The 10932-nt window shown below is 39.7% G+C and overlaps 1 protein-coding gene across 1 annotated transcript in view; it reads left to right on the top strand.

The window, feature by feature from the left end:
- Window positions 1-641: 641 nt before the first annotated feature.
- The window catches only part of LOC101874819 (N-deacetylase and N-sulfotransferase 4), a 77333-nt gene continuing 67042 nt past the window's right edge, over window positions 642-10932 (top strand). The window contains exon 1 of the mRNA XM_005151495.3: window positions 642-1622. Coding sequence (XP_005151552.1) covers window positions 642-1622 — 981 coding nt within the window. The remainder of the gene's footprint in view (window positions 1623-10932) is intronic.

Raw genomic sequence — 10932 nt, 5'->3', positions numbered from 1 at the left:
CAAAATACTTCTGAAGTTTGAAACTGACATGCAACATGGACCAGTATTTGAAAAGTATTTACTTTATCCTAACGTTGTCCTGCAATCTTCAGTCATTCCCATTTGTGACAGCAAGTTTAGATAAGAAGTGTCCATAAATGAAGAGATACATTTCCTCAAGAAGTTATGTTCAGACTTTATACCCTAGGAATATGGGAGAGCTCTTTAATGCAGATTATCTTAATACATCAAAACAAAAAGGGACATTGAGTGTTCCTCAAACTGTTCATAAACTTTCAACTGAGATTACCAGTATCAATCACCGACTTTATCAACATGTGTTTTTAATTGCTTTATGGATTTTATTTTATTTACTCTTCCTCTGCTCCTTGTTGCAGATAATGTTAAGAGTCTTCTTCATTGATTATTGGCAGCTGCTGCTTTCTGACAAAACCTCTTTCAATTTAGCTTTCTGGATCCTTTGACTTCCTACTCCAACAGCTTTATAACGTCCCTGACAGCTTCATAAATGCACTGCAATGGTCACATGAACATCCTGGAAGGGGAATTGGCACCTCTGCATCTCCTTGTTCCTATGGTAGTTTAGGAACAAAGAACCAAAAGAGCAGCAAGTCCAACAGAAGCTGAAAGTCCTGCGAAAGATGAGTCTAATTGTGAAGTTCCGCAGAAGTTTCAGGACACTGGTCATTCTTCTGGCGACCTTCTGCTTGGCAAGTATTGTCATTTCTGCCTATTACCTCTATACCGGCTACAAGCAGGAAATGGCCTTTGTGGAAACCACTGGGGAAGTAGAGTGTGAAGACCTCAAGCATCTACCATACAGGTCTGTGGAGCTGAAAACAGCTAAACCAATTGATCCATCTAAAACTGATCCCACCGTCCTCTTGTTTGTAGAAAGCCAGTACTCCCAGCTGGGGCAAGACATCATAGCCATCCTTGAGTCCAGCAGATTTCAGTACCACATGGTCATTGCACCAGCTAAGGGGGATATTCCCCCTCTCACAGACAGTGGAAGAGGAAAATACACTATTGTTATATATGAGAATATTTTAAAGTATGTATCCATGGACTCATGGAATAGAGAGCTTCTGGAAAAATACTGTGTGGAATATAGTGTTAGCATAATTGGTTTTCATAAAGCCAATGAAAACAGCTCCCCCAGTACAAAATTGAAAGGATTGCCATTACACCTTTACAATAACGTGGCCCTCAAAGACTGTATGGTAAACTCTCAGTCTCCCCTGCTGCGCATTACCAAAGCACCAAGGGTTGAGAAAGGTCCACTGCCTGGTGAAGACTGGACAGTTTTCCAGTTTAACCATTCCACCTACCAACCTGTGCTTTTAACTGAACTACAGACCTCCAGACCGCACCTCACAGCATTGCCAAAGGCTGCTCTGTATGCAACTGTCATCCAAGATTTGGGGCTTCATGATGGGATTCAGAGAGTCCTCTTTGGAAACAACTTGACCTTCTGGTTGCACAAACTGATCTTTATTGATGCCATCTCTTTCCTATCGGGGAAGAAGCTCACCCTGTCCTTGGACAGGTATATTCTGGTTGACATAGATGACATCTTTGTTGGGAAGGAGGGAACTAGGATGAACATCAATGATGTCAAGGTAAGGCAAGAACTGGGGGATACTATGTATGCAAATGGATACTTAAAAAGAGACAAAGCCTGAAAAAGCTGGCAAGCTCCATTTGTAGGCGAAGGCTGAAAGTGCACAAGAGTAGCTAGCAGATACAGAAACCATAACTTAAGATTACTTTACAAGTCCATTTACCCACATACATAGAGATATATTTATGTATGTGTAATTGATACAGAGATGGCCTGATACAGTAATGCATATAGCAAATTGAGACTTTTTATATCTGACATGAGAGATCTTTCTTTAAACTAAATAAAAGGATCTCAGTTTCTCGAGCAGGTTTGCTGCTAAGATACCTGAATTTTTAGGTAAGACCATGTTTTACACTGCATTAATTTTGTTTTCCCCTATGCACACACATACATACACATGTATGTCTGCAACATACACAAAATGCCATCTAATAAGTGATGTTTTTATTCTTCCTTTCAGTATTTCTGAAAAGTAAATGGAACAATAGAAGATGGTTGCATTTTACATCTCACATTACTGTCACTATATTTAAAAGGAACCAAAAGAGGAAAAGGAAAAAAAAGCCTAGAAGATTTACAGTCACATTTTGACTTAGTGGACTGGCAGGTCAGCGTTTAAAGTTCCTAGTGGCAGGATGGAAGCATAGCCTATACTTAACAAATGACATAAACACCTGATATGGTGAAAAGCTCACAGACTTCAGAGGCTCTTTGAAACCTATTTTGTAGTCTGTAGTATCCAGGGGTACCATTAGATTTGCTTAGAGTAACTTTCAAAATGTGCTCAACTTGGACAGAGCTCAATAGCATGACAATTATTTCCCTGTAATTTTCCACATGTGGGAATGGTCATGTTCAGAGATTAGCTAAAGTTCCTAAGCATGCAGCATCACATTCTTAAGCCTTTACTCTAAAGGCTTTGTTCCTGTAAATACCCCGAAACTTCCATAAGTAATAGGCAAGCCTTTTGTTTTTAAACATATATCTATTTTATTACTTAATTCTTATTTCTATTTATACAACATCTCTATTCAGCTGCCTCCTCATCTAGTTCAGTAAGACAGATATCAAAACACCCAGAAAAAGCAGTAGTCTCATATACAGTTAGAACTGTTTTGCACATTAGAACAGATCAGGTAATTCTATTAGCCAAACCAGGCATATGAATGCTCATCAGGCTGATTTCTAGCACCAGGCACTTGCAATGCCTGGTATCTTGAGATGTGAGCACTGTGCACAGGCTCGGTGATCAAGTGCTCTCTCTGGAAATATATATAAAATGCTCTGAGAAAGGGCTTGTATACAAGAGGAAATTAACTGAAAAGGCAATTGTGGAACAATTCAGCATATTTTCAGCAATAGCTTTCCACCTGCACAATTTTGAGAGCATCTCTTCCTGATGGGGTTTGCTGCACTAAGGAAGTCTGTTATTCTACATTGGGTAAAGAGCCTCTATTACGATAAGAAAAATGTCCACAGAGAGTCACTTGGAAATTCAAATCATACTTTTGACTGGAATAATCTCACTAGACAGAAAAAAGCCAAGTCGCCTCCTTCATTATCCAGAAATCAATACTACTAGCTATTAGTAGCCTGTGCTTGGGGAACAGCCGCACTTCAATGCTCTTTATTATGGAAGACAGGGAAGAAAACTCCAGGCTTGAGTAGGAGGCAGATGGCAGAACCATAGCTGTTAAAAAGCATTCAGCATCAGTTTTACATGCTGCACACATTTATCCATCTGAAAACTGAGCAGTCCACGTTGCTGAGTATCTTGAAAATAACAAGAAAAATCATCTGCTAGGACTCAGACTTTGTCTTAAATTATAGATTATGTTTGAGTCAAGGTATGAAGGGAAGCTTCCATTCTATCCACATTTCCTGAGTGCAAAAGTAGCATCCCACTTCCATCACAAAACCACCAACAGTGCCACTCAGGAGATGTATTCTTTCTTCACCTCTAACAAGAAATGATGCCACAAACACAGACCATGGGGAGGAATCTTTTGCAGGCACAGGCTCAAAACCAATCTTCCCATCAAACAATCTTTTGGGGACAATAAAAATTGTATCTCACTTTTAGAAAATATGCACACGAAATCCACTCTGCAACTTGATCATCCATTGATATTCTGTCCTTAACATCACTAGTTTTCATTTCAGATCAGTTATCACACACAGCTTTGTTCCTCAGGGTATATCACCTACACTTGTGACAGAAGTTCTTATTCTTATTCCATTCTTATAGACTGGACATTCCCAGAATGCATACACATTCAAAACAGCATGCTTGCTAATGAACATCATAACACCAAAATCAGAGTGTACATTAGTTAGTTTACAATAAAGGATAATTACAGCCAGTTAGCAAACAACCTCCCAAGCCACTTGGGGAAGAAGGCAATTAAGAACCAGTGGGGCTTTATTCATCCCTTAGGGCAGAGCAGTTTCTTTGCTGGAAAGGCAAATATAACAGAGAGAGACATTTAAAGAGATGATGTGCAAGTAGCATCAAAGTACTTTTGTGCATTTGGAAGCAGCAGCTGTGGCCAGGTGCTCTGAGAGGGTTGTGTTTTCAGGGCATGAGATATAGGGGCAGGTTGTGCTTCTCCTAGAGGGGTATGATAAGGGTGGAAGTGTGAATGACTCCAACAGCTAGAGGGATTAGCACAGCATCTGTATGTTGTTCAACAAAATGTGGCAGAACTTTGATCATCTCCTGTCTTTCCTGAACTCCATATTACAGGTATGTTTAGCACCAAAAAAACCCCAAACACCCACCACCAAAACAAAATCCAACCAACAACCAACCCCCACAGTCTACATGTACGATGTGATGCACCTCACAAACAATATCGTCTCCTTCAATGCAAGTTTAAACTGTCAGATCACCAATACAACCTAAAATATCTGTTATTTATACAGTGCCTTAAAAAAAAACAACAGAAGAACCATATAATGTAGGGCTTGTAATGAAACAGTTTCTTAGCATAGAACAATCCACTGCATTATGCCGCTATGTCACTACGTCTCCAGTTACTCCAGTTCTCGTGATTTGTCACTGCAAGCAGCATAGTTCCACTTTGCAGACTCCCTGCTAGGCTCTCCTAAGGTGCCACTCACACTCATGTTCCATGGGAATGCCTTCATACATGGCAGATTCCCAGGTGCATACAAGAATACAACTAAAGAGTTACACACCTCCCAGTTGCATGAAAAATACATGTAAATAGCATCACTCTGTTCAGCCTCTTCGATTTTTCCTTCTTCCAGGGACCAAACATGTAACAACTGCCAACCCAAAGGGCATGTGAATAGAAATGAGGTTTCTGATAACAGTATTTGTATGTAACAATAAAAAGACAAGTAACACCATTCCTGTGTAATTACTTCCTACAACTCAAATATTATCTCCTCGCAAAGCCATCTCTCAATTAGGTTCTTCAGGGATATGTATAGTTACGCAAAGGGTGGCATCAGCTAGAGAAAGATTAGAGAACAGTTATTATGGGCTCTGCTTACCACAAGAGATCTCCTAGTCCTTGTATTAGAGAAGTTGTGCAAGGTCATGTCTGGCTAAGTAATTAAACAGGAAGTCAGCAGAGCCACAGAAAGCTTTCTCCCAAGCTTTGCAGGGATCTATCTTGAGCCTAGTGAGCTTGTGCAGATGAATTTCTCCCTTCCTCTCCTGCCAATCTATTATCTTACTGATGGATTTTAGAAGGCAAAAGACTCAAGGATTCATCAGTTAATTTGCAGAATTACCTTATTTGTGTACTTGCAAATTACATTGGTTCCCAGCCACACAACAAGACGATGATCACCATCAGCAGTGACTTAGTAAAAAGCCTAGAAACCTCTGGTTATGCTGTGTCTGGGATTACCATACTGAGAAAACAAAGAACTTTTACCTTCACAGTTTGCTTTTAACTGAGTACAAACAGAGCTGTGCTACCCAATTGCTAAAGTCTTTCTTGTTGTTGTTGCTATAGTAAGACCTGGTGTAATATTTACATGCTTGGAATGCCATTTGGGTTACTGCTGACTGCACTCCTTCCTTCTTGCAGCACCAAAAAGCCCATCTGCATTCTCCCACCTTTTTCCACTCTAATCCTCAGTCCACTTACTTCAGTGGAAATAAGCATTACATTAGTGTCTGACAGCTCTTCCACAAGTCTGCAGTTTGTCTTTGACCTTCATCATCATTAGAATGCCTTGAACACTTCAAGGTTGTGGTATCTTGTTTGTTTTAGTATTTTAAAGACAGGAATTCATGTTGGAGTTGCATCTTTACTGGTAATTCTAAATTAAAGAGTGCTGGCCTAGCAGGAGGCTGAGCCCCATAGCTGCATCTCCCCAGCATATGCAGAAAGTCAGTACAAAGCTGCAGGTGGGCACAGGGTGGATAAAGCTTTCCACACTGCTGTGTGCAAACCTTCCTCCCTGTCCATGCAAAGTTTAAATGCCTTTTGAAAGAAGGATTTTAATACTAAGCTGTTGTAGACTAATGCTTGTTCCTGCTTCAGTTCTGCTGGGATGCCTTATCTTTTGTGCTGTTTGGAGTTGCTGTTATGGACTCAAGCCAGCCAGGTGGATGAGGAATCTATTTAGCAACAGGCAGAAATGTATTTCTGAAGCCCTTCACAGAATTTGGCATCTAGTGTCACAGAATTTGCCCAGCTTTCTATAGAGATTTGCCAGCAGTGGTCAAGACCAGAATTAAGAGTCTGGGAGGATTATAACAGATACTTGGATTTCTAACTCAGGTTTTCAAAGAGTTTCTCTGGATGCCCTGCTCTCTTCTGGCCATCCTGCACTCACACCCAACTGTAGGAAAGGTCCTAATGGACATAACAGAAGCCCAGTACCTCAATCTGCATCCAGTTACTTCCAAATGTACTCAATATCAATTTCCAAAACCCCCAGTGCTTGGGCAAATTTGAAACTTTTGGTGCTATAAATAGGCACTAGAAACACATCTTTTTTTGTTCATTCATTTGCAGATTTCTCCTTCAGCAGAAGCTGCAAACAGCAATTTATTCCTTTCTGGTGAGATATAACAGTCATCCCTATAGTCTTTTTGTAATCATAAAGTCCTGCCAGTGAAGTAACCACACCAATGGACAACACGGAAGAAACTAAAAACACAAGATGTATGAGTGTAGGAAGCTAGAGGAGACAGCCAAGCATCAGTCATTATAAGCTGTGTTGCTCCACTGTCACCTTTTAAAGCACTTGAGAGTGGCAATGAAAAATATAATGAAGCAAAATGCTGGAGTTCACACTTTTGGATGGTCTTAAATAATTAAAAATTAATGTAAAATGAGCTGAGAAGATATTATAAGAAAAATTTAACAATCAGACAATCTTTCTAACAATGGGAGTGTCTGCTCCATTCTGCTTCCGCTGACATGACATTTCATTCAATATATTCCCTTTTTAGGTCTCTTGAATCCCTTAGTTCTTTCTGCAGTAATCTGGGTGTTGAACACTGCTCAAGTGCCTTGTCAAGATACATCATACAAAATGTTTCATACTATTTCTTTTTTCCCTGTTTTAGTAAAGCCTGTTCTTTCATCCGTTCCTTTGCCATCAGCAAAGTATTTATTTTCCCCCTTGGTGGATTAACAGTCTGTCCAAGCACCCTGTCTGAATTACAATAGATTTGGGGTTCTCTCATCTGCCAGGTTTCCCATCAAATATACGGTAGGTCTCAACAGTGTAGAGTCTTGCCAGAAAACAAATTCCTCTGTCTCTGATCTTCTAATTCTTACGTTTCACAAGTTTAGACAATTAGATTCCTTCTATGTGTCCCACATGTTATAGGGGTATGGTCTAACCAAGGTTTTCCTGTGTTTTCCTCACTCAGTGCTCTTTTTTCCTAAAGGGTGCACTGGATTTTTTTGCCTGTAGAGGTAAAAGATTCCAAGCAGGGCAATTTGATTCTGCTGTACAAGCAGTTCATATCACAACTCCCTTTCTTTTTTCTCTTTCACAAAGCAAGCAAAACAGAAAAATCATCCATTCTTCTTCTTTTTAGCTAGCAATAAGAACACAACAGAACTTCAGTTTTGAAAAGATTAACAATTCTGAACTGTTAAAAACCAGCACAATACCTGTTAAAATATAGAAAAGGCAGAGTTTTTCATTATTGGTCTAATTCATAAAGGCTCACAGCCTGTGCTCAGCCTCACTGTCTGTTGACAGATTCCTTTGTCTATGCTTCCACTAATTTCCTGGAATTGTATTGATTTCTCAAATCCTTTCTCCAAAGTAATTCTGAAGTCATAGGTTGTATCATACTGGAGTATATTTCCAGGATATACATGGTATTCTGTTTAACTTAGCTTCATTTAATTCCTTTTAAATCGTTTTCATTACATTTAGGGAATCTGTAGGAGTCAAACCACATGGCTGCTTCATATCAGCCTCTCAAGAGGCCCACATTAGCCTGAGTTTTAAAACAATGCATATTAGTTAAAAGGAAGCAATAACAGTTGTTTCTTGTATAGCAAAATAATAGTCTATGAAATTATCAAATATCTTTCTAGAAAGGCTAGGCAATTCAGACGTAAAAAAGCAGTCACAATTACTGCTTTAAAAGCACTTGATGCAGCAATAAATACATTACCATTAATGCTGTATATAATGCAGTTACTTTAGTAGCAGTGTCACTTAAGTAGCTTTAAATATGCCTTTGTCATCCAAATGTGAGCAGAAAACACCCTTAAAGCAAAAGCTCAATTTAGCATCATTGGCATTATTCAAATGATTTGAAAATAGCAATACTCAGAAAGAGGGAAACAAGGTGAATAGATGGAGGGATAGTCAAACAGATGAGATCATAGAGAAAATCTCAAAGAGAAAAGGAGAACTTTGAAACTCCTAATATTTAACAATCGTTAGCTAGGCATTTTCTTCCCACCTCTGTATCATAACATAGTATGAAACCAAATCTTCATTTATTCCTGTTTTCAAATCCTTACACATGTCATTTGAACAATCAATATAACCATATACCTATATAACACATATACTCACCCAAATTAAACCATATGGTCTTCTTTATTTCTTCTATGAATATGGCCATAGCCTCCTGCAATTAATACTTTCACTTCTAATATGTCTCCACCTGTCCTCTGTCCATATAGTCAGAATAATGTAAGGACTTTTAGGTAAAAGTTACCAAATGCCAGCTTATGCAGCAGGCAGAATAAGAGCTGCCCCTCAAATACTGAGATTGGTGTCCCTCTGAAGTACAAAAATACTTTCTAGTAGAGGGACACTGCCTATTAATTATCAGTCCTAAAGGTAAGCATCACATGTTAGCATGCAAAACTTCAAAAGCGGTAAATCACAATCAGATTAAGATACAGACAACACAATAAACTTCAAGCTAAACATCAGCTTCATTTCAGAACAAAATGACTTTGGTCTAAAGAAAGAAGGGGCTAAGCAAGTTGGGGCTGTTCAGCCTGGAGTAGAGAAGGCTGCATGGTGACCTCATAGCAGCCTTCCAGTATCTGAAGGGGGCCTACAGGGATGATGAAGAGGGACTCTTCATTAGGGACTGTAATGACAGGACAAGGGGTGATGGGTTTAAGCTGAAGCAGGGGAAGTTCAGGTTAGATACAAGCAAAAAGCTCTTTACTGTGAGGCTGGTGAGGCACTGGAATTGTTCGCCCAGAGAAGTGGTGAATGCTGCATCCCTGGCAGTATTCAAGGTCAGGCTGGACAGAGCCTTGGGCAACACAATCTAGTGTGAGGTGTCACTAGATGATCTTAAGGCCCTTTCCATCCCAAACCATTCTGTGATTCTATGATTCTAAAATCTAGGATGTAAACACTGTTTCTACTCAGCTGTTCATTCATCTATGGGAAAATTCAGGCTTTCCTCAAAGAGATGGACAATTTTCATATGTTTTTCCTTTTCCTCCGGCCATATACAGAGCCCAAATACTTTTACAGAGACATAAAAACAAATGACCTTCTGCCTCCATCGTTCAACATGAGTCATGCATAGTGTGGAAAAGTTAGAATGAGTCATATATTGCTTTCAGCAGTGTTTGCTGGAGAATAGTGCTTTGCATGCAAACACATTGATTCGTATGAAGAAATTCATTTTGCAAAAGAAACTATTCTATTTAGGAAATTTTATATGGTCTGTGTGCAGCTGCTTTAATAAATAAAGAAATGAATCATTTCATAGAACATTTGAAACTGTGACAGTTTGTTATAGTTATCTCACTACTGAAGGGGATGTCTGTGAATCAGAGAGTTACTTGGGTTTTTCTGCAACGATCACAAACACACAGAGAAAGAATCAAATTTGATGAGAAAATCATCCTGACTTTTATGTTTATGTCACCAGACAATATTCTGGTGTGAAGCATTCAGGGTTTGCTGTGAAAGGATGAACTATGATGAAACACTACATGATGCATTGTGGTTTTCCACCAGATGCCAACTAGCTAGACCTGATAGTCAGTTTTTGACCTATGACTATTGACATGGAAACTCTCAAGCCCTTTGTGGAATCACAAATCAAGGTTCTCAGCTTAAAACCAAGAGCAGCGACAGGTAAACGCTTTGCTATGTGTGAGTGTTTATCTTTTAGGAATGGCTGATAGTTTCACCACCCAGAGCTATGATCCTGGAAAGAGGTACATGTCTGGGACCCTGCAACAATGCAGTATCACTCAGGCTTTCAAAGGATGATGCCAAGAACCTACAGATGGTCAACGTTTTCTCCTGAATAAGGCTAACATCTGTGCACACCATCTTACCAAGGCATCAGCAGTACTGCATTGTCAAGCTCCAGTACTTGTTATCATTGCAGCTGAGTCATTGCCAAGATATATAGCAGGCTGAACCAGAAATACATAGGAGATCAGCTTGTCCTCCATGACTGTGGACCACTAGATGCTATCTTGTCTCAAATGCAACCTTCTGCTTTGCTACACAGAGCACCCCAGGTTGCTGCCCCAACTTCTTAAACCCCCTGACAGAGACTCTCCTTTCATGTGTTTTTGCTGCCAGCACAGATGATTACTCCTCCTCCATGTCGGGATTGCTCCCGTTTCTTTACTGCCACACAGATGCTAGCAGTAACAAGGGTTTCCAGTAAATCCGCCTGCTTCTTCACTGTCAGCCTATTCTTAGTTTGGTAGTGGAATGCCAACATCAGTTTCAATTTACCTTCATTTTCATTTCCTGGCCTTTAATGTCTTATCCACACATTTCTTAGCACTGCTGTCTTCACATCCCTTGCGTGGTGCCTGTTCTGAATGCACATTGGTACCCTT

The sequence above is a fragment of the Melopsittacus undulatus genome, chromosome 7 (genome assembly GCF_012275295.1).
Source record: "Melopsittacus undulatus isolate bMelUnd1 chromosome 7, bMelUnd1.mat.Z, whole genome shotgun sequence".
In the NCBI taxonomy this organism is placed as follows: domain Eukaryota; kingdom Metazoa; phylum Chordata; class Aves; order Psittaciformes; family Psittaculidae; genus Melopsittacus; species Melopsittacus undulatus.
Note: the sequence above shows the minus strand (reverse complement) of the source record. Positions and strands in the feature narration are given on the sequence as shown.